Below are 24,123 nucleotides of genomic sequence, written 5' to 3'. Positions count from 1 at the left end.
CTCCACATTCACCTTTGGACTTGTCATTTACCACTCGAACTGGACTCCATATCCTAATATTGGGCGCATCATATGTAGCCCATGCATTTTCCGCTAGGTATGTCGTACATACTCCATAACATTGTACTCCATAATGCCGTTCATGATTCCATATCAAAATGTGCGACTGCATATCCCACTGAACTGACCATGTGAATAATGACCCCATCCACCTGTCGAGCGTACCGTGGTACCCCGCCTCTCCCCTCTCCATGGTATCCAGTCTCCGCCATCGACCGCAGGGGACCCAGCCGAGCCGCCGAGCCGCCGCCGCTCGCAGCTGCAGCTCTGCGTCGAGCCCGACGCAGCCGACGTCGGATCGATGTGAGGACGGCGGCGCGGCGCGGCCCGGCCAGTCGCTGCCGTGCAGTCCGATGGCTGCCGGGGGCCACCCGTGGCGGCCGATGGGGCTCGAGTCGGTAGGAGGACACGGAGCAGAGCTGGGCGCCGAGGCTCTCGTGCCGGCGCTGATTGTGCTGATAGTATGTCTGGCGGTTATAGCGGCCAATGTGGTCATCATCGCCACGATTGTCTCCATGTCAGGTGGGTGTTTGGGGGGGGGGGAGGCGAGAGGAGGAGAGGAGGTCAGCTGAGGTCAGTCAGGTCCACTGGAATCACTGACTTTAGCTGAGAAAGGGTAGATGACCTTGGGTCCTCAAATCTACTGCTGGGGTGGGACGAAATTTCAGATCAACTGGGGCTAGCTAGATGAGTTGAGCTAAGTCATGTCATGTGGGGTGGAGGCAGGTCACACTGAAAACAATTTCACCCGGAGCTGGCGAATTTAGCTTTGCACTGCGGGTCGTATATGTGTATTAACTCGCCATGTCCAGATAGAGGGTAAGAGGGTAAGCAGACTACCCCGCGTTATTACTCAAAAATATGCACCGTACCTGCAGTCCGAAGATAAGGTAGCTACCCAGCACCGGATATTATCCCCGCGGTTGTCGAGTCATTGGCATAGTCCTCACTGAAAGAGTTGGAACTACTCGAGATATCGCATACGCGTATCCGTGGATGGCGAACCTTAACATAACCTTTTCTGAAGGAGTTGGCTCTACCACCACAACTAGATGGCGCTGTCTTAATACAGTTTTGAATTACAACAATTCTTGAACTTTTTTTGCACCAATGATATATTGGCACATTGTTTGGCGGTTTCCAAGTGGGGGCGAAAGTACAATTGTTCGGGTGCATCTTTAAAACCTCTGCAATATACATCACGGGACGATTGGCAGCGCTTTTTCTTCCGAAACTATCGATTAAGACCATTTTAATTCTTATAAAGCTCACGAAAGCGGTGGCGACACATCTTCATGCTATCGGGCAGTTCGGATGACTGATGGTGACGAGGTCATGTCGAAATACTTATGGGAATTTGAATTGATCTTTCCCACCGATATGAAACTTTCTCACCGATGTTTTCTGGGTGTGAGAATGCCATTTTATAGATATCTTCTTTAAAAAATGGACATTCGTGGGAGTTTTTTGGGTCCTCGTGACTTGGTCGGCGAAGGGTAGGCGTGGAGGGTAATACCTCTCTTGGGGGTTTGTGGGGCGCGTCTGTCAGGTAGGCGTCAATGAATACCTTTCCATGGAGGGGTCGCAAGCCACTGATGCGCGAATAGTCGTGGAGGGTTACTACTTTCCAGGGTGAATTGCGAAGTGTAATGCCCTAAATTGACTCCTGGGAGGGTGGTTAAAAATGGTTGCGGATATGGGTACCCGCGAAACACCGGTTTACTCGCCGGCCTTGGGTTAAAGGTAGTGTGCCAGCTTTCCTGGACCGTATGGAGTTAATGGCCCAGATAAGGAGAACCGGATTTTTAGAACTTATCCATACCTTCAAAACTCATGGAAACGTCTTAAATTCTTCAAATTTTGAGTACCCCAGTGCGAAATTCGCCCCGACGGGTTGTCGGTCGTACCCCAACCACATTTCACACCACTATGAACAATAAATGCACACACTGAAATCGCTATTACCGATATGCTCATCCAATCAAGTTTCGATAAACCCGTTCATCATCAGCTCCTGCGGTTTCGAACACGCCTGTTAGGTGGTGCGGTAGACCGCGCCCAAAGCCAGGGCCCCGGTAACGTGAGGTAGCCGAGTCAGGGCAGCGTGCGCTGACCCAAGCCGGAGCCGCGCGTCCTCCCGGTGTCATGTGATAGCCCGGGGCTGCCCGCGGGGATGCGGTAGACCGCGCCCAAAGCTGCGGCCCCGGCTTGGGTCAGCGCACGCTGCCCCGACTCGGCTACCTCACGTTACCGGGGCCCTGGCTTTGGGCGCGGCTTCTGCTCATACTTTGTGGTGCGGTGGTGGTGCGTCGGGCTGCGCGCTCTGACTTCGGCCAAGAAAAATGCGTCAGCTGATCATTGTCATTTCTGCCACTTGCGTGTGGTGAAATGGGGTCATAACTTATGAGACGGTTTTTTCATATCAATTATTTTACATAAAATCATATTTCAAACCATAAATAATGTTCGACAGCCAAATAAAAGAAACAATACCAATACAGGCTTACAGTTTAAGGCTCGACATTATGTTGTCTACGATTAGACAGCTGATAACTCATTCCCGTACGTCGTATGGTCGTAACACTATAATGACCTTTGCTTATTGTCACATGTGCGCCGCATTCGCGATTGTTGCCGACGCCTGTTTGCAGGTGAGCCCACTACAGTTGTTATACATATCGAAAAACCGATAAACTTTTAGGCGAAAAAGGCACTATTCCAGGCCCATTTTTGATTTTTTTTTGCGATATTAGGTAAAAACAGGAGCTTCTTATCCTAGGAAAAATAAAATGGGAAATCTTTCAAAGGTGGCACACTACCTTTAAATTGTTTTCAGTGCAGCTTAGGTCAGGTAGCGTAAGTTGTGGTGATCCGATTCGCTAAGGCTCAATGAAGTCCTGGGGGGGGGGGGGGGGGTTATGAGCACAGGGCGGGCTGGGATACCTGCTCTGTCATAAAACTCGCTGGGTGAGGTCTATTATTTTAGTCTTTATTTCAAGATGGCAGAGGTTTCGAAATACACATAAACGCTACCTATCGCAGATCACTGTCTTCGTGACCATCCCAAAGCGCTGGCTAACTTATTTTGTTCTGACTTATCTTTTCTGACTTCTTGACCTAAAAGATCGGATCAACTTATGTAGTTGGAATTTCACTTTTGCAGTAATTGAAATGAAAACCATCTTCTAATCGATCACTTTTTTCATTTTTGTCATCATCTTCCATCCTCCCACAGAAGAAATTATCATTTTTCGACCCTATTTCTGACCACAAATACCTCCCAACCTTCAGGACGGTGTCTCGGGAAGGCCCGCACCGTTTCGATTAGTTACGAGCTTCGCCTTCCTCCGCCATCCCGGAGCGGAATTTCTCGGAATGGGACGCCGCGGGGAGTAATAACGCACCCAGCCGACCCATCTCAGATGACGTATATCAGACCACAGATGACGTCATCAGGCGGCTTAATTCGGGCACCGTAAATAAATAAAGGTGATGCGACCTGACCTTTGTACGAGGTGACCGAGTTTTAATAGGTACCTGTCCTACATGCGATGTGTAGCATGTTACATAGTGATAAAGTGAATCCGCGCAAGGTTGTGTACTGAGTGAAATGTATCCGATGATGCTCGCCATGTTCTAAGCGTAAAAAAATGAGCGAAATCAGAAAAATAGCATAATGAGGAAAATAATTATTTTCAGTCTGCTTCAGCCATCTAACCCCTGTCGACCAACCAGCCTACCAATCCTAGTCTGATGCGTGTCATCTTCCAACTGACAAGCATAAATTAAACAAGGTAATTAGAAATGTTTCTTCAAAACAAACATTTTGTTTTCCAGTTTTGTAAAAACTACCCTTTAATTACCTTTTATGCCGGTATCAATTAAAATCCGCCGACTTTTAAATGTTAATCGATCTGTGCAGCGTGCCACCAAATGCTAAACGCTGTGTGTTCTGTACCTACGGCTAAGCCCTGCCCACCACACACTGGGGAAATGTATCGGGCGTTGATATTGTCCGATGCCTGCTTACGACTTGTTTTCACTTTCAAATGAGAACCACAACTGGCTGGCTCGTCAGTCAGCTCGAAACACTGCAGACAATTTCGGCGCAGTGGTGACATCGGCACGGGACTCAGACAACCAAATAAACGGCCGACCAAGGAGTTATTCTGAGGGAGCCGGGTCGTTCCTGGGGACAATAAACATTTCCATCCCATAAACAGTACCACAAATTTTACGGCGACACTTGTTGCCTTTCCATGTTGCAGCATGACAGAGCCAGAACTTGGGCAAAATAGATCAACAATGCTTTGGTAACAGAGATGAGAATGACACATTACATACATACAACCCATGCTGCAAAAATGAGCAGCATTTTTACCGTCACAAAAACCCTAACCTAAGCCGATTCGTCTGCCAGAGGGACTCCAAATCCTTCACGCCCACAGGGCGGTCGTAAGTCGCAAATAATGATGCGATAAATCTGATGCAGGTCTCTGGCCGGATGGTTTTATGATCCGTCGGCACATTTCGGAAATGATGCGATTGACCGAGAGCCAGAGCCGGGTGCTAAAGACGGCTCACAGGGTAAATAGACGGGCCGGCAGAAATCGGGGATTATGCCTTTGGTAAACGATGTTGGGTTTGAGGAACATTTGGGAATGTTAAATGTGAGTGCTTGAATCGGTTGGGATACTGGAATTTTCTTTATATGGTTGGTGCTTGTTAATTAGATACCTATAAGTTGTGTCAAGCGCTCTTGGTAGCTAAATACTTCACTAAAAGTCGAAGAGTTTGAAAACTGCGGACTGCACACCATGAACGTGCCATCATATTTACTTGCAGGCTGACAGTCAAACTGGTTGACGGATTTCTCTTAAAATGAAAGGCATGGCATGCTGCCACAGCTCGTTTTCTTTTCCTATAGTTACCCGTGACTTTTTAGGTCCCTCGGGGCTGTCGAGACTCGCCGGGTCACTCAGCCAAGGCCAGCGGTGTTTATATTTCCACCAGGACCCCAGACCTTCGGCGCTGCTCTCGGCAGCCCCGCAGAGGAGAGTGTTTGGGCCGTCGGACGGCCGTCCCGCCGTTACACAAAGGTAAACCGAGACCGTAGCCGGAGACAAAGCCCGTCTGTATGGAGGTCGATGGACCGCTCTGCGGTAAACGCTCCTCGGGCGGAATACAAAGGGGCGTGTTGGCCGGGGTCACCGAGGCGCTCAGAAGATACGGGTCCTGTGTGTGGAGCAGGCACCTGTTACGGACAACAGACGCGACGGTTTTTGCTGGATTTCGGTATCTGTGTAAAGGATTTGGGAATGCTAATAGGTCGGGTAAGGGCCTGCAGTGATAATGTCCGATGTAGAAAGTCAGCAATATAGTGTAGCAGCTGAAACACAGATATTGAAGGAAAGACCTACACAATGTAACCACGTCCGCACTCATTCCGTGGAGTCACATATCTATCTGCGGTCGCGCCTGGTTGCCACATTTCTGGTTACGCTCGACTTCACAGCAATGTAGGGAGTCTTATACATCGACCACCACCCTCTCCTCTCTCCTCCTCTTCCTCTCTTCTCCTCTCTTCTCTCTATCTTCTCCATCGCTCAGCGAAGCGGCACAGGAGGCAGGGACTGCCCATACTGCAGCTTTATGCCGGCGCAGGCGGCGTCACAGGGCGGTTGGCAGCGACTCGCCAGGGTGCAGAATTCTGAGAGAAATGTCTCCGACAGTGCGGTCCCGCAGGAATGGATGTGTTTCACGGTCTGTGAGCTGCTGACCAACATCAGACATGGTGCGATGGGCAATATGAAAGAGACGGAAAATGGCATGTAATCAGATGTGGCATATCTATTACATTTAGCTGTCTAAAGATCAATGCAGATTAATGTGTTAAATGTAATAAGGATGTAATGCATTTCTCTAATTGTGCAGACAGATAAAAAGTGATTTCAGAATAATGCGGATAATTCGCATTTGAATACATCTGTTTGCTATTTAATTTGTGGTGACTTCAAATGTGACAATGCTCATAATCTCCTTGCTCACATTCCATTTATGGAATGAGCAACGTCTTTCTCTTGGGGCCTGGACGATGGACATCGTCACGCGAATCCAATAGCAGTGCCCGAATACATCACTGACAGTAAAGCGTGATGCTCACAATCTGTGAGTCATATACCTACTCTAGCGAGTCATACCCTAGCGTCATACTCTTCCAGCCAAATACAGCGATCCTAAGCTGAAAAACTAACATTCGAAGGCCTCCCTGGCAAGCATCATCACGCAGCGCAACAGACCCATTTTCTGACCATGTCGTTACAGCTAAGCATCGCCACCAGTACCCGAGGGTAACGGAAACAAAATGGCCGCCCGATGGCGTCTGAGCCCTAATTGTCCTCCCGGGGGGTCACCACAGACCAGGGGGCAGCGGGGGGGGGGGGGCAGTGACGAGAGCCGACCCACGGGGACCGGCGCGCCGAGAACGCACTAATGACGCAGTCGGAAGTGGGCCGACGAATCCGGCGCACCACGGGCTGCCAGATCCGCTCTCGATGGCTGCCAGATGAGCTGATGAGAGGCGCGTGATGAACCATAAAAATCGTCCCGGCGCACCCGGAGAGCTGGATAGGCCAGGGCGACGTCCAAAGGAATTCAATAGGGAATCGAGGCCTCTGATTTGACGGAGAATAAGATACGGTGGTAGACATTGGCTTGATTGCAGAGGCCACAATAAATTCATGTTATCGAGAAGCCCTCCATCCTGTCTTTTGTAGAGCCCCCCAGTCGTGTTAGACGCTGGAACGTAGACACTTCGTAACTGAGCGAAATAAATGCAGGTTAAATTCATGCTCTCTATAAATTATCATCGCTTTTTATAGGCATTCAGACCCACTATTCCGTCTTGCGTGTGTGTTGGGCGCGATGCGGGGCCTTCAAGCCTCCCCCATCCCCACAGATGGCTCAATACGCAGGTGTGCACATCTGCCGTCTATGCCCACGTACAGTCCACTCTGTCGATATACGTCTATCGAGCGTCCTAGCTTGTATGACTTCACATGGGGACGGGCGTCCCGGGCTGTCGGAGGGGCGGCCCAGGCCGTCGGAGGGGCGTCCCAGGCCGTCTCAGGGGCGTCTGGGCTGTCTATAGGCTGTCTTGGCCGTCGGAGGGAATAACTGAAACGAATTCCAAATCTTGATATTGATTTAGAAGCTTACTGAAAATGAGTTTTCAACAAGCTTCAGTCTTTCAATATTCTCGTTCGGAGCCGCTCTGTGTTACGAGCACATCTGAGCTTCCATTTATTTCATAATCAGTTCACTTGCAAGCTAATGATTAAACTCACGTAGGTATGCCTCTGGTTTGACTCGCTGCCACACCTATCAATTTCTGATCCTACTGCCTTCAGTTCAGCTCGGGCCAGCGCTCACCAAAGTGGATGTGTTTCGCAGTGATACTGCGCCGCCATACCCGCACGCATTCCGGCACAGTGTATGTGCTTCTAGAGAGCCGGTCGCAAGACACGTAATGGATGCATTGCAGTCTCGCACATCGTGAACACAGTATATCCATTATCCAGAGCAAAAAATAAACAAAATGATTGCGTTTTAGGTGCGAAATTGAATGACGATAACGAAGCTGGCGATAAATCAGGTGTAAAATGCACGCTAAGACGCACACCTCGAACCATCGGATGTACAACTGATGTGTCCCTGTATTAACTCGGATAAATGCTTTATATCCCATCTTTACTTTCTATCTCTGTATTTTACGCGCTGTTTCCCAGTTGTCATTTTCCGCTTTGATCATTGGAGCTTCTTTCAGCGCTATTTCTGCCTGTTTTTAGACGTCTGGTTCTTAGTCATCGTGTAATTACCTCATCTGACTGCTCTCTTGTTTCAGTCCGTTTAATCTTCCTTTTATTGTTTTGCTGAATTCCGAATTCGTCATTTTCTTTCTACTAAACCATCCGTGAGACGGTTATATTGATCAGAAAGTGAGAAGGCAATCTAGACATACTGAATATTCTTGAGGAGATACTCGTATGCAGTCAAACTTCATTGGTGACGGTGCTTCTTTTATTGAAGACCATTAGTGCTCGTAATTGAAGCCTTGCTTGTTTCAGTTCGCCTAGTTTTCTATTTAATTGATACCTTTTGTGACTCGTTTGACTTTTTTCATAGCTTCCTTGACGTATGCCCCTGCTTCCCGTGTTGTCACAGCAATCCAACCCACTTTATGTCTGCAGCTCACTTGGCAGCGTACCATTACACTTAGGGGAAAGTGGGTGTATTGCGCCCTCCTAACCAATTGCGCCCACCCACATTCCCACGAATGCAATGGCATGTTCAGCATTTTGCTTTCGAAAACATTATTTTCACCACTGGATAGTTCCTTTTATGGCCCAAGCTCTCCGATGAAGCCAATCAGCAAGACTCATTACGCCATCGAAGATATTACGGCGTTTTCTTAACTTTTTTGCAGCATTTTGAACCGTTGGCTATAAAAATAGGCGATACATGTGTGATTTTGAGAGTGAAATTTGGAAAGAAAAATCTTTTTTTTTTCATTATATTTCACTGAAACAGTAAACATCCTTTAGCACCTTTATGGTAACTTCTACGCTTTCATTAAAAAGTACCTCAATTTTAATTGCGCCCATGGCAATTGCGCCATGGGGGCGCAAATAGAATAATGGTATAGCTATTGTATCACGACAGTATAATGCATCATTAACTGATTGCAATAAAGAAGGAGTTTTATGTCAGGCAGGGAAGCAACCCGCCATCGTCAGTCCAAAAATTATTTCTCTCATCGAACTTATAATGTAGCTGCCATTTGGGCTATGAACTTGCGGTGTAATTGACAAAATACGGCATTTTTAACATGGACACAGTCGTGAGAGGTGACAGCTATGATACAAAGTAAAAACTGATGTCAAAAAAGTTGTAGAAGCAATAAAAAATATTAATTTTGAGAGAAACGATTGAAAATACATATAACCGTCTAGGCGCATACGTTCATATACATCTAGTCGGTTACATCAAACGTTTTCGTTCCACTTCACAAGCATACCGGACACAAGTAAAGTTATTTACCTGCGCAAAAAAACATCGCAATTTATATCTACATTTATTATGTATCGAACTTGATTCACATAATACATGTTCAAGTTACCAACTAAGCCACAATGACATAGAATGCCGGAGTGTATGCATTCCGTCTCCTTTGCTTAGCCATGTTAAAGGATAGGGCGCAATTGGATTCTAATTGCGCCATCCCCCTGGCGCAATTTACAGCAGTTGTTGGTAAATGCGCCCTTTTGCATGGCCCTGTTCATGAAGTCTGCGGCCGCTGCGGCCGGCCGCAGGCTCTAAGCTCCGCCCATTTTTGAAACGTCATCACTCACTCGACCGCAGCAGCGTTCCATGAACAGCGTCTGCTGTCGAAATAGTTTCCGACAATTGTTTACAACTGAAGCACACCGGTAGATAATTTGTTTACAAAATCGTCTCCATGGCAACACGGCTTGCGCCTATTTGACTTCAGTGCGCCAAGTTCAGTGCAATTAGTTTTCTTTAGGCTCGGCGGTCGCTGGATTGCGGCCGCAGAGATCGCAGCGGCCGCAGCAAGATGACGTCATACATTCGTCACACTACATGAGCCCCGCCCCTTTTTTGTGACGTAACAACCCGGCTGGCCGCAGCGACCGCAGCGGCCGCAGCGACCGCCGGGGTTCATGAACAGGGCCCATGTTTCTGAAAAGCAGCTGTCAGAAGCAAACGAAACATTCTTAACCCTATTCCTGGCGGGCTCCGCCGGGACAAGAAACTGGCGGGGGGGGGGCCGATTCGGCCCCCCTTCAGATCTCAATAACTACACATCGCAGCGACAAACGGTAAACGGCATCGGATACGCACGGTCAAGATCTACAATTTTTACTAAGGTCATTTTCAGGTCAGGTCAAAGATGACGTCACAGGGGTCGAAAAAGTCAAAATGGCGGCGCTAGATATGGAGAGAGTTTTTCTCGAATAACTTTCGAATTAGTCAAGATAGGAACAAACTAAGGGCATCATCGTGATCCTCTCGTCAATCCGCATCGAATGATATATATTTTGACCTCGAAAGGTCAAGGTCAAAGGTTGACCTCAGGTCACGTGACCTCGAGGTCATCATGTATATCATTCGATGCGTCTTGACGAGCTGAACACAATGAGACCATCCGCGCGGCTGTATCTTGTTCCTGTACGGAGTTATTGGCAAAAAACCTTTGGTGACCTTTGATGACGTCACATGACCTCACAGCTGCCCAACAGCAAAACAGACCTCAAGGTAGTGAAGGTTGATCGTATATGAAGTCATGTATGGTATATGGGGCCATTCCGACCCGTTTTAGTGGTAAAAACAGGGAGTTGATTTTTCCCCCATTGACTTATAATGGGGAGGTCGCGAAACTGACCTGACCTTAGGTCACCGATATCGAAATTCCGAGATATACAAATTGCACATACTGGTACCCTAACTAAAGCCTGAAGAGAAGAAATTGATCGGTCAAAAACTCTAGCTCTGGCGTGATTGCAAACTTTTCTGAGGTAGGGTCACCAAACCGCCTCTGGTGACCTGACCTGAGGTCAGATCAACTCAAAATTTTCAGACATGTTGCGTAGAAGCCTTTTAGGAAAAGTCAGAAAATTTGAGCTTCCTAGCTCAACGCGTTTGGGAGAAATAACCAAAAAACCTCAGGGGGGGGGGGGCTCCTGAGGCCCCCCCGCCAGGAATAGGGTTAATTGATCGGGAGGCCCTTAAATCGTAGCCAATGAGTTCCTCTTTAAAATGGTTACCAGTGCATGCTTATATCTCCAGTGGTTTTCTTACAATTAGCGTTCTTCCTTAAGGTGGCGCAATTCACCCTCCTTCCCTTACATGTATATTGCGCCGCGAAGTAAGCCATTCTACGGCAACTAGTTAGCTGCTTCGATTCTTTACTACTCAGGTTGGTTCACTAGGGAAATAAAGGCGCCGTAGCTACGTCACGGATTTGGTAGCAATCTGGTAGCAATTTTTGCAGACATCAATGGCGCACGTGTTGTTTGATCGTCGCCAATCCTATTTTACTGCACTATTTTGTTATTTCACTGCAATGTATTGTACATTACATTTGAAAATTAAAATAAAGAAATATTCGTAACCCAGCAAGTCAGTTATTCTTTGAGGCAGCACTCTGTCAGCATTGAGCCTTCAGAATGTGTCATTTGATAGACTTTCCCACATTTTCTACTCTTGTGGAAAACTTTCTTAGTCATCAAATATGTATGCACATATCAATAATTAGAACTTCATTTTCAAAGTTTTATAGAAATAAGATTTCACATTACATTATCATAAGGCTACCTGTCCATTTCGTCCAACCAATTAAATATTCATCCAGCAGAAGGCAGGTAGGTACCTCTGAGAAGGTACTGATATCTCTTATCTACACCAATATTTCAGGAAAATGACAGAGACTGAGAAGCTATTAAAACTTCAGCGTATGAAAGGGATGTTATGGCTTATGCACATTGAAAAACATCAGATAATGCTTTTGAACCATCTCATTCACCAGCACACATCAATCCGACTCCTGGCTTCTGTCAAGGAAACATTCCAAAATAAAGCATTATTTTATTTCATTGACCACCTTGCAAAAGACAAACAGCAAACACATCACCACCAAAAACAAAAATAGTCAACAGGTAGGTACCAGCTGATCTAGCCGTGCTGTGTCATGTGCCTTTGAAAAACTTGAGCAGTCAGGGTTGAATAAACACCCCAAACTTAGCCATTCATGCATGAACAAGTGCAAATTCTGGTCGAGCATTTCAATAAAAATGAAACTAACAGCATTGATGGTTACAATTATAAAAAGACAATTACAAAAAAACAGCACAGCTTACTCTACAAGGCATAACCATTAATTTTAAAACTGACATACAAATTCGCATCTCCAAAGTTTAACCCACCTACCAGCCACCTGCACATTTCTGCGCACATGTGCTGCGCAGTGTGCACAGTCACTACACATTACACAATTATGAGAATTAAAATAGTTTTAAACAATCAAGCAAGTCAGGACTGTTAAGCAGATTCACAAGTTCTCTCAACATCTTCAATTACCATCAATCATTCAATCAAGAGCACCTTGTGATCTCAGTAACTCCGCAGATCCATCTTCTGTTTTCCATTTTCAGTTTTCAATTGAAATATAAGTTCCATCTGGGACACACATGTTGCATCATTATGTTTAAACAATTATTATGCTTGAACTATTGGTTTTTCAAGTGAACTTAACTTCAAAAGTTGATTTAATAATTTGCATTTTGCATAATGCTACGATCACGGCGCACCAAATCACAGATAACTTGAAAATAACCAAGCAAAAGCCACATTCTTCAGCAAACTATGAGAGCTATCTGATCCATGCTGCGTTGAAATAATTGAAAATCGCCAAAATCAGTCAAAATATGACAATTAAATTAATATAAACTTCACAAAACTCTGATTTGTGAGGCAATGCGCAACAGAAATGCGAGGGAATATGGTAGTTATCTGGTAGCAATTATGAAGGATTTCCCCTGTCGCTGATAAAAAAACACTTGAAACAAATTTTTCAACGCAGAGGAAATCCTTCATTATGAGCTGCAGGGACCATTTGATTGGCCTATTTTAGATAAATATAGGCCGAATGTTTCGATTTCAACCCCATTTATCGTAATGAGACGAATCCATTGGCTTAGTGGTACGTCTTTTGAACACATGTAGGCCTTAGATTTCTCCTTAGCCCGCCTGAAACACACCACGCTTTGCATGCATTTCTATGGGTGAAGGAAAATTCATGCGCCGTGATGACGTCACGGTAAAGGAATTCTGAAGCTCGTGAACGGGGGCTGAGCTGCTTCGATTCTTAAAAACAGGGAGTTGATTTTTCCCCCATTGACTTATAATGGGGAGGTCGCGAAACTGACCTGACCTTAGGTCACCGATATCGAAATTCCGAGATATACAAATTGCACATACTGGTACCCTAACTAAAGCCTGAAGAGAAGAAATTGATCGGTCAAAAACTCTAGCTCTGGCGTGATTGCAAACTTTTCTGAGGTAGGGTCACCAAACCGCCTCTGGTGACCTGACCTGAGGTCAGATCAACTCAAAATTTTCAGACATGTTGCGTAGAAGCCTTTTAGGAAAAGTCAGAAAATTTGAGCTTCCTAGCTCAACGCGTTTGGGAGAAATAACCAAAAAACCTCAGGGGGGGGGGCTCCTGAGGCCCCCCCGCCAGGAATAGGGTTAATTGATCGGGAGGCCCTTAAATCGTAGCCAATGAGTTCCTCTTTAAAATGGTTACCAGTGCATGCTTATATCTCCAGTGGTTTTCTTACAATTAGCGTTCTTCCTTAAGGTGGCGCAATTCACCCTCCTTCCCTTACATGTATATTGCGCCGCGAAGTAAGCCATTCTACGGCAACTAGTTAGCTGCTTCGATTCTCAGCTAAACGTCCCGTGAGAGTGTACCATTTCCTCCGGTCGGTACCACGGGAATTAGCATCACGTGCCAGCGTGATCCTCGGCCACGTGCCTGACTCATACCCTCATCAGACATTCAGCAAACCTCCGAACACCGATCCCCGGCTCGGCCGTTCGACTTCCGTGCGACCCGGCGGCGTGTCAAGTTGTCATGGGACGTCTCCGTGTTCAGCGCTGTAAATTGTAAATGTCAGCCGGCTTACGAGGCAATCACATGCCTCCATAAAGCAGAGGCACTGAATAATTGACGTGTCGGGCCGCGGTGGTACGGCGGGCGAGAGATCACGCCACGACTCGGAACGACGCCGACCGTTGTTGGCGGAAAATTGCCCGCCGCGCCTGGATGAGACCATCCGTCTCAATTTCAATGACCACTCGCTCAGATGTCGGCCACAATTCAGCAGAGATGAGCCCGCGGACCGGTGGCGATCGGCGCCGCTGCTGGCGCGGCTGGGAACGGCGCAGCGGCGCCGGCCCGCGTGGATGACCGGCCCCGCTGAATAGAGCCGCCCGCCAGCTGCATCCAAGAGTTATGCTGCACGGCTGAGTTATTTCACTGCAGCTGTGGAGAGGCAGTGTGGTGCTCATCTTTCAGCGAGCACTCAGCTTAAATCAGGCTGTGCTGCAGACACACTCGTCCAACGTTTCATCTCAGCTCATTCCGCACTGTCGCTATCAGCGATGCGCTCGTTTATATTTGGAATCACGCTTATCTGACTGGAAATAGAGTTGTGTAACTAATCATACAAATTGGTTTCGAGTCCAGAATTATAGGCAGAGCGGAGATCTGACTTGCCACATCCAAACGATAAATGTACGGACATGATTGGCTAGCAAAGCTGTTTATAGGTTGGCTGTAATGAATCATGGTCTTATTCACTGATGTGATTTGAACGGTCATCAGCGGCGATTTTTACGCTGGGGTTTTATTTTCTCTCGTTTTTGTTTTGCATTCAAATGATTGGATCTTACGTTGATGCTTTTCAGATCGTGCCTTTCAGATGATATCTAATGATATCCATGTCTTTTCACGACGGGGTCAGCTTGGGAACGTATTTTCTCTGATTTGTCGTATAACTCAAAATAACATCGTCGGGCAGATGCAGATAAAACACGTCAAAACATAATCCGTTGAAACAAACTCACCGTTCAAGCGTCAAACATTTGACCACTCACTCGCCCGTCTAACCTCTTTATCTCTCCCTTTTGCAGGTCCGAAGGAGGTCATCAAGTACTACCTCCTGTCCCTCGCCGCGTCAGACCTGCTCGCCGGCTGCGTGGTGGCTCCGCTCAGCGTGTACCCCGCGCTCGTGCACCAGTGGGTGTACGGCGCACACGTCTGTCGGCTCATGGGGTACCTCAAGGTTACGCTCTGGGCGTCCCAGGCCTACACTCTGATGTGGATCGGCGTGGACCGGTATCTGGCCATCGTCAAACCGCTCCGATATGACACCATTCAGACTAAGGTGAGAATCGAGATGGGGTTGGGGCTGAGGGGGGGGATGCAGATGTGATTGGCTCTGATGGGTCAGGGGTTATGGTGTTAGAGGTTAGGGTTCATGATGATTTGATTTGGCTGAACAGTACGGTAGGAAGATGATACCGTAGTGGTAGGAAGGTGGGTTGAAAAATGTTTTCATCGTCCAGTCCGTCATATCTTAGTCCTGACTATTCACTCGCACTCAGTGCCTACAGTCATTTGACAGTTCTGAAAAGCCCTGTAAAGTCCTGCATCCAGTGAGTTCAATAGAGGGCTGCACGGCAGCAATTTTCCACTGCAGCCTAGGCGCCCCGCAGCCGTGGCTCCATAGCCACAGCCGGCCACAGCCGTGGCTAACTGTGGGCAGCCGGCCGTCAGCCGGCCGTAAACAATTTACCCATAGTATGAGGATGCAGCCAGCCGTGCTCACAGCCGGCTTATGTTGGCCTCTACCTTTCAGTATATCCCGCCACCCCAGTCCAGTCCACTCAGCTCAGTCCGCTCAGCCGTTCAGTCCGCTCAGTTCAATGTAGTCCGCCACCTACTCAGTCCAGTATATCCCGCCACCCCAGTCCGGTCCACTCAGCTCAGTCCGTTCAGCTCTGCCACCCGCAACTCCAGCCCGCGCCTGTCAGCTGAAGCCCTGCAAGATGGAAGGCCGGGTCATTGACATACAGCGAGGGGGTCCATTATGCCCCGCGGAGCTCAGAAATACCGCACCCAATAGCCGTGCTTTCCATAACGTCTGACGCACATTTTCAAACATCAAATTTGAAATTTTAACATCATCCATAGAATGCCAAATTTGTCATAAATTCAGTAGAAATATACAGCCCACCTGCTTTCAATTCTACTATGCACATGAGACACCAAGTCGGAATTCTCTGATCTAAGAAGACAGGGTTTTGGCGATTTGTCGGGGTTTGAGGTGCACACAGGGTTTCGCGATTTGTCTGTCACGGACAGCGCTGGTATGGCCTCCGGGAGAATAATTGACCAAAGTCAACGGACTCAACGATAAGGCTTCCACAATCAAATACTGTTTTCCGTATTGTAATCTCATAAATATGTGAGTCTGCTGCTATGCATCTCTTACACATAACTCTGTTAGGATTAATACTTAAATCGCGTATCTCTACTCTCCTAGCCAAAGAGTGGCTCAAATGTGCACCAAATCAAATAGGCCTGATCTGTAGGTCGGACGTGATACTGAATTATTTCTCTGAAGTTCCTAACCCTACTTCGATGGTCAGAAGGCAGCGTGGTTGTAAAGGAAGGACTGCGGGCGCCGTGGGCGCAGTCAAGCAAGCTCACGCCATGCGGTACAGCCTATATCCAGGCGGCCTGAAGTCGTGCGGTACAGCCTACATTCAGTCGCTATATACTAGCGACATCTATGGACAGAATAGCAAAATAGCACACTCCGCTTGGAGAGCGGCACTGAGCTCCGCACCAAACCGACCATTGAAGCACAGAAATAGCGCTCATCGTCGGTGGAACAGTTATATAAGAAAGCGTTTCGCTCGCTCAGCCTGTCATACGAGTTGCAATTGATTTGATCCATTTGTAGTGTTACATAACGCGGTCGTATCACGTCACTCATCTCTTACTGGGTCGGTTGCGCCATTTCTGTGGATGGCCTGAAGTAATTAGTTCTCCCGTCGAGTGACCTACTGTATCTTATGATCCCCGTATTTCCACTGAAATGGCCACCCAGTACCACTGACCAGCACGGCCCGAGCTCCCCGTTACGAGCAGTACAGAGTGGCGCCTCCCTGTGCTATTCGGTGATTCTGTCCCGGCGAAATGTATCCGTGCACTTTCTCCAGCCCAATCCGGCTCCTGGGCTATTACCACGTCCACACTTGGAGCTTATTTAAATCATTCAGGCTATTACCGCCCCAGTAGTGAGCTGGAGGGTCGAAATGGCCGACAATTGCAGCTGAAATACCACTGCATTGCTGCAAAATACCACACTAGGCCAGTCTACCCAGCCTGGCTAGCTTCTCTGAACTCACCGCAGTTTCTCGGTCCACCAGTCGACTTTCTGAGTCAGACTCTCGCTGGACCCCTGGTGCTAACGGTCCCGTTATCCAAACGGACCGAGACGAACGGCCCTGCTGTCTGCAGGGGCCGAAATAGCACCCGTGATCAATGTCAGAACGGTGACGTCATCAGGGTTCCAGCCGGGAGCATTAGGGATGGTTAGGGTATTACACTCGCCATCTAGAATCATCAGAGGATGTTATTTACTGCGCTTTTACAGCCGGACTTGTCGAGACTCAAGACGGATTCTAAGCTTCACCGAAAGCGCAAACTAAACGAACGCTCCCATCGCTTAGGTGTTGTTTACACCAATACTGGCTGGATGAGCAACTTGCTGTATGCATATCATTCGCTACATGTTCAATGTATGCAGTTGTACATTTAAATAGAACTCAGTTTTCAGCGTTGATGTTTGCATTTTCGAAAGCCCGATGCATCACTCCTCTAATAGTTCTCTCTCGCGCCACCAGGATCGCTGCCAGCGCTGCTAGTTCCCCGTTTTGCCGCCAGCTGCGCTCCGATCGCTGACAGTTCTCCGTTCCGCCGCCAGGTGCGCTGCCAGTGCTGGGTGGCCGTCTCCTGGCTCTCGGCTATGGTGCTCTGCTGTCCTCCAGTACTCGGGCTCAGCTCCCCTCTGTACGACGCCGGCGCGTACATCTGCCTGGCCGACTGGAGTGACATGCTCGGTTACTCGGCCACGGTCGCCATGATGGTGCTCGGTCCTCCAGTCATCACCTCCAGCTACACATACGGCTTCATCTTCCACATGGCCGCCCGCGTGCGCACCAGCTACGCCCAGACCCTGGACAAGGAGTACCTGAGCGCCGTGGTGGAGAACCTGGCCAACCCCGACATCGTCATGACGTTTGTACTCACCGTGCTGTTCTGGCTCTCCTGGTTACCCTACATCGGTCTGAGGCTGTTCGAGTTTGCTGCCGGCGCGCCGGTGGACGCCCCGTTTCTGCATTTCTCTCTGTTCTGGATGGGAATGCTGAACTCGGTGTGGAAGCTGCTGGTGTACCTGGTGGCCAGTGAGGATTTCCGCCGCGGGCTGAGGTCGCTGTGTCGCAGCCTCTGCTGCCTCTGCCGGCGCTCGGCGTCCCCGGTACCCGTCTGAGATTACGGACAGGAGCAGGTGCTGCCATCTAGCCTAACACGGCGCTGCCACATGCAGTGCAGTTGACGAAACAACGATCCATCGATCAACTTATTTAGCCACATAACTACTCCATTCCTATTCGAAACGCTCACGTCAAGCGTCGTAATATTTGATCGATTTTGCCCTGAAGATCTTTTTTCATGATACACTTTCAGATATGAAGAGAGATCATTTCAAAAATACTCACCATGCGAATGAAGTCATTCACCGACCAGAAGTATTTATAGCGCGTTTATATGGAAACTAGTTCCGGCTAAATATATAGTCGGTTCAAAGCTCTAGGCAGCAGTATTTTCACCAAGTGCATTTCACTCTTTTGCGCTAGGACTGAGACTCGAATTCGAGTCTCGTTCCTGACGCTTCTTTGGCTGTACGTTTTATATCTAGTCGTTTACTAGTCGCAGTAGGGTCGATATAATAATCCTAGAGACTAGGACGGTAGCGGTAGCGCAGGCATTTGTACGTAATGATTTTTTATGGAGTGTCCCTCATGTTCAGTTGCATTGAGCTGTGTGGCGAGGTGCCCAATGTTTAATGTTAGAGCGCTATGCTGGTTATCGGGTAATATTGTTACGATCTATAGGCCCAGAGTGAGACATATGCAAAAGGCGTACTTGTTTGACCTACGTTGATTTCACGGCGACGTGACTGTAGTCAACCTCTTTCGTTATAACATCTGTATAAACTCATCGGCCAGGTGCTTTTCATATGTCGACGATCGATGGAAAAGTGATCGCTGACATGAAAACGCGCATGATTTCGATACAATAAAAGATTAAGCCACTTAAAATATTCACAGCACGGTACTACGACACCACGAAGTGTATGCAATTATTACATGGCTCCTGTGTTAATTTGGCATGAGATATTTTTTAATATTGCCCGGCATCAGGTTACTGACCTTTCAGTGTCAGGTTACTGACCTTTCTGAAGGTGAGAAGCGGTTGCCATGTCAACGGTCAATAGTAAGTTGCTCGCTCAGTGGTGTTTGAACAAAAATTCAAATGTCGTAATTTTATCGTCGTTTTCTCAGACTGTTCAGTTTGATTTCGTGATTGGCTAGTCAAGTCATCAAGAACTGGGCCGTCATTTGAACATGTCCGTTCAAATACCCCGATTTAATTTGTTGGAGCCGCATGAATTGGATGAGCTATTTTCATCGCGCAGGGCTCAGGGCACTAAAAAGGTGATTAAATCAGCAGAAGACGTCTTCATTGAGTTCTTGCAAGTAAAAGACATATCTGTTGAAAGCTGCATGCACAGCAACGATGTCCTGGACAACGCTGTGAAGGAGTTCTTCATTACTGTAAAACGCAAGGACGATGAACGCTACAAATCGAAGAGTCTCCACACTCGCAAGGAATCGCAAAAGGAATCGGAATCGCAAATCGCAAATCGCAAGGACGGTGAACGCTCAGCCTCGTGGGAGATGCAACGACATCCACAGCATCTACATCAGTGGAGCCTCAGACCGGCGGCGGCCAGCTCTTCACAGGCTGCATCTTCAACTTTCATGTAAAGCAACTAAGTGTGTGCCGTAGACATGTGACGTGGCTATGATTGTATATCCAATACATTCAATTGTACCATGATATTTGTGTTTGGATATTTTTTATTACGGGATGAATGAGTACTAAGTAAAGATTCCGAGAGTTGGCCATGTAATAAAACGAATACTGCATGGGGGAGCGGGCAATAGCAAAAATATTGCCCTCTGTAACGTCACTGTCGCCCTCGGGTGAAGACCTCCACAAGTGCTATTGCCCTCGGCTTCGCCTCGGGCAATAGCACTTGTTTCGGTCTTCACCCTCGGGCGACAGTGACGTCACATCGGGCAATATTTTTTGCTATTGCCCGCTCCCCCATGCAGTATTCGTATATTGTTATCTTCTACATCGAATAAGTGGGTCGAAAGTTTACTCATATTTAAGGCGTCCGTTTTCGTTCTTAATGTGAATGGCATATTGTATACTACGCTCGTCCTTCATTTACTTTGATATCTGGTCCGTTGCCCCATAATTATTCTCGGCTGTCGATCGAAATATCGTTTCGTTTGTAAGAAGAGTGCTATTGCTCAGAGATGCAATAGGAACTTGCTGATTCTCACAAATCCTGCAGTTAACTGCGTTCTTCGGGCAAAAAGAGACCAAACAGTACATACCCCGATCTCTGTGGTTGCTGTTGCCGGGATAATTGAACGGAAATGTATAAATATGACCGTCTTATTTCGTAGGTCATGATCGGAATGGAGGAACGCTCATAGATGTATGATGTTCAATGTACGCGCTTGTTACATTCAGCTCAGTAGTTGAGAATAGGAGTAATCATGGTTGATGTATGATTGATGTTAACTGTGATTCAGTGAGAAGGGAGGGGAAGAAGGGATGACCAAGTGTTGGGTATGCTATCGTTTTGCGTGTACATAAAAAGCGAGGGACGCTTAGAATGCAAGCATGGCTCTGTCTTATTTTGTCTGCATTTTGCCAGGAATTGAATTAAAGCACTCTGGGATTAAAATTGTATAACATTTTTATCCCGGGTATTATTGAGCGATAAAGAAGTGACAAATGTATACGAAGCTGGGTCAAACTGAACTAAAAAGCAATGCAGTAATTTATGGATTCTTCACTGTTTTAGGAATGCACTAATGAAGTGATTACTTGACCTTAATACCAAAGAAAGGATCATATGTCTGTCGATGTGTGAGTGTACGAGTGATCTGCGCCTGTTTGCGATGTGTGCGAGTGAGACGCTTGGCCTGAACTTAATGTGGACCAGCTGCATTACAATTCGACCATATAACTAGTATTACCAGAAAGGGAAGGGACGAAGCGATGAGGCATCAGGCCCGTAGCGTTCTACCATTCACTGTTTGTCGTTTGCCGCTACATAGGCCTGTCACTAACGACGGCAGCTTTTACGCGGACACCGACACTCGTCGGAGCTCCTACGATGTAATGCATATGCTGAGCTGTTATAATTCACGTTAGCAGATGTTGTCTTTCACCGTATGCTTTCCCTTAGGGACGAGGGAGAAATACATGTTATTTGATGTTTATCATATTTGTGAGAGATTGACTAGGAAGCAGTAGTGACTATGCATCGGGCCTGGGCAATGGACATTGCTTTATTGTTGCACTGTGCACACAAGTCTTGACATGAACGATCTACCTACATGAATACAGACACAACAATCATCAGATGCAAAAATATGTATTTTCTGGCCTTCCGCATGGATCATCCGGAGTCAAACCCAACAACTCCTCCACTTCTTCCCAATGGTTAGTAGAGATGTATCCGGCTAAAACTGACATCAAGCCGGCCGCCATCACACACTTGGTATTTCGAGAGACCCTCGAAATCCGCCAGGTGCGTCCTGTCCAGGATCGGATCACCGCCAGCCAGTCTTTGACCACGCCTATCCAGGCGACGCGACTGGACTGGTCGCTGACCTGTGTCACCTGAGGAGGGGGCGTCTCCTCTGGTACCGGCGGGGTGCGCTGGTCGGGCCCCCTGCGACCGGCCGAGGCTGGCCGAGGGCTGCCCCTGCTGGCCGAGTCAGGTCGAGAGCTGGCGCTGCCACTCCGCCGTGAGCCGGTGCCGCTCGTCTTGGAGGTGGTCGACGCCGAGCTCGAGCTGACCGTCGACTCTGAGTAGTCGGACTCCGCTGACTCCGACTCAGATTTGGGAGGAGTCCTGGACCGGGGAGGACTCCGTTCTGCTGATTTGGGTCGAGGAGGTGGAGAGAAACGCACACCGTGTCGCTTAGGAGAACCGTGACGTGACGGAGACTTTGGGCTCGGCGGTGATTTCGATCTTTTTGGAGATCTGGATCTCTTTGGAGACGTGGATCTTTTTGGAGACCTGGATCTCGCCGGTGACTTGGATCTTCCACGCTGCTTGGATCTCCCTGGTGACTTTGATCTTCCACGCTGCTTGGATCTCCCGGGTGACTTGGATCTGGGGGGTGACTTAGACCGCTGAGGGGGTTTCCTTTTAGCGGCTGCAGGCGCTGCATGCTTGGCGCCTTTCGCCGGTGCCTGGACAGGCTTCCTGTGTTTCACCTTCTCTGGTGGTTTCTTTTTGGCCGCTGTAGTGTGCTTGTCCCCAGCACCACCCCCAGCCTGCGCGGCGTCCCGGAGGATTTTTGCACAGCCGAACTGGTCGGGGGGCCGCGGCCGCGGTTTCGGTCGGCACGGCTCCGGCTGGACGGGCACAGTGCGCTGTTCGTTCTCCCGGGATTTGATCACGGTGCGTTTCCAGCCAGGAGCCGGCACATCACCGGCCCCTGGCGAGCTCTCGCCGCTGGCGTCTCCCTCGCCAAAGTTGAAGCTCACGCGGCGTCGCAGCTTCGGAGGCGGCGAGCTCGTTTCTGAGCGGAGCACTCGCTCACGCGGCAGCTGCCACCAGGAGAAACTCCGGAACAGTGACGGGCACGGCGGCTTGTCCGTCTTGTGCCGCGCTGGGGAGAGGGAGCGTTCTCGCCGGCCGTATACTTCATCCCCGCTACCGCTGCGCCGCGAGCGCGAGTCGAGCGAGAGACTGCGCGAGATGCGAGTGTGCGGACCGCCGGCGCCTCGAGCGCAGTCGCTGCGACTGGGGCGCCACCAGGAGAAGGTGCGGTACACCTTCTCCGTGGTGCTGGAGCTGTCCGAGCACGGTTCGGGACACTCCGCGTCCGTCGACCTCCTCCGAGTCCCGGTCAGCCGAGACGAGACCTGTGTGATTGGCGGGATACGCTTCTCCCTTGCGCGGCAGGCGCGCCACCAGTTGAAGGAGCGAAACCGCTTGCGGTCTGATGACAGCACGTTCGGCTTTCTGGGCTTTGAGAGGCGGTCGGCGCTGGCGTCGAGGTCCACGCAGCGTGAGGAGAGCTGGCTGGCTAGTTCGTGGATGCAGTCACGCGTGCAATCGCAATCCTTCCTCGCCTGCCACCAGTTGAAGGAGCGGAACGTTTCCGTGTTACACTGCGGGCGTTTGGTGCGGCTCAGACGTTCCCACCACGGCTCACCCCTCTGAGTCGCTGACCTCCTGGTCGTCTGCCGCTTGGGACAGGTCGGTTTGGTTCGTTTGATTTTCGATGTCATGATATCGCCCTTTTCCCAGGAAGAACCCCACAAGTAGACGGTTCTGAACAAATTATAGAGCGTATCGTCGAGTCTCGTTTCGTTTTCGGATTGTTGGTCACCGTCGCCTCCTCCACGGCATTTGGAGGAAGTAGCGCTTGGCTTCGAGCGCGGGTTCTTCAATGATTTTGATGTCCTCTCTTTTCCTTTGAAGTCATACTTGCTTTGTGGATATCGACGTGGTGACCTATGAAATTCCCAGTTGTTCTGCTGAGCAGCTGACGATGGCAAACCTAGAAGAGCACTGTGTTACTTGTGTTCTCTGATTCATACGGAATATATGGGAAGTTCTTTGTAATCATTTCCTGGCCTCGGTGAATTGCCAATGATATTAATAGACGCAAAGAGAATGCCTATTTCAGCCTTTATTTGCAAAGCTTGATAAAGCAACTAGTTTCTACTCACCAATAATGCCTCCCATTCATGTCCGCCTTGGTTCCATGTTGTCAAAGGTGGGAGCATCGCACAATGCTAGGAATTATATTTTTTTGTCTTGCATTGCCCATTGATCGCGTAACAGCACAGAAATACACTTTTAAGTTTCTAGATTTATTTTACCACAGGAAAGGTAGAAAAGTCTCATTTGACGTAAAACAAATTGGAAGTTGGAAAAGACCCTCCCGAGGCATTTTTGGCGTATGATACTTGTGAACAATTATTTACATTGCATATTTTTTAACGACATATCC

General features: G+C 48.4%; 2 protein-coding genes across 2 annotated transcripts; one reads left to right on the top strand and one right to left on the bottom strand.

The window, feature by feature from the left end:
* Nucleotides 1-395: 395 nt before the first annotated feature.
* LOC122374208 (probable G-protein coupled receptor 21) lies at nucleotides 396-21,366 on the top strand. The gene is made up of 4 exons (XM_043352821.1): nucleotides 396-582; nucleotides 14,836-15,089; nucleotides 17,700-19,138; nucleotides 20,188-21,366. Exons 1-3 carry the CDS (start codon nucleotides 414-416, stop codon nucleotides 18,264-18,266), a joined length of 990 nt encoding a protein of 329 aa, XP_043208756.1. The 5' UTR covers nucleotides 396-413; the 3' UTR covers nucleotides 18,267-19,138; nucleotides 20,188-21,366.
* A 38-nt stretch (nucleotides 21,367-21,404) lies between these two features.
* On the bottom strand, nucleotides 21,405-24,123 carry LOC122374197 (serine/arginine repetitive matrix protein 1-like). Its single transcript, XM_043352810.1, has 2 exons — nucleotides 23,840-24,123; nucleotides 21,405-23,667 (listed from the first exon to the last, which is right to left on the bottom strand). The coding sequence occupies exons 1-2, from the start codon at nucleotides 23,853-23,855 to the stop codon at nucleotides 21,506-21,508; spliced, it is 2,178 nt and encodes a 725-aa protein (XP_043208745.1). The 5' UTR covers nucleotides 23,856-24,123; the 3' UTR covers nucleotides 21,405-21,505.

The sequence above is a fragment of the Amphibalanus amphitrite genome, unplaced genomic scaffold, assembly GCF_019059575.1.
Source record: "Amphibalanus amphitrite isolate SeventyFive unplaced genomic scaffold, NRLGWU_Aamphi_draft 000039F_arrow, whole genome shotgun sequence".
In the NCBI taxonomy this organism is placed as follows: Eukaryota; Metazoa; Arthropoda; class Thecostraca; order Balanomorpha; family Balanidae; genus Amphibalanus; species Amphibalanus amphitrite.
Note: the sequence above shows the minus strand (reverse complement) of the source record. Positions and strands in the feature narration are given on the sequence as shown.

What these genes read in the sequence shown, in the direction of transcription:
- LOC122374208 (XM_043352821.1), top strand. Translation starts at nt 414, where the DNA reads ATGGCTGCCGGGGGCCACCCGTGGCGGCCGATGGGGCTCGAGTCGGTA. An exon ending in CACGATTGTCTCCATGTCAG is followed by an intron (nt 583 to 14,835) that starts GTGGGTGTTTGG and finishes TCCCTTTTGCAG; the next exon opens with GTCCGAAGGAGGTCATCAAG. An exon ending in ATGACACCATTCAGACTAAG is followed by an intron (nt 15,090 to 17,699) that starts GTGAGAATCGAG and finishes TTCCGCCGCCAG; the next exon opens with GTGCGCTGCCAGTGCTGGGT.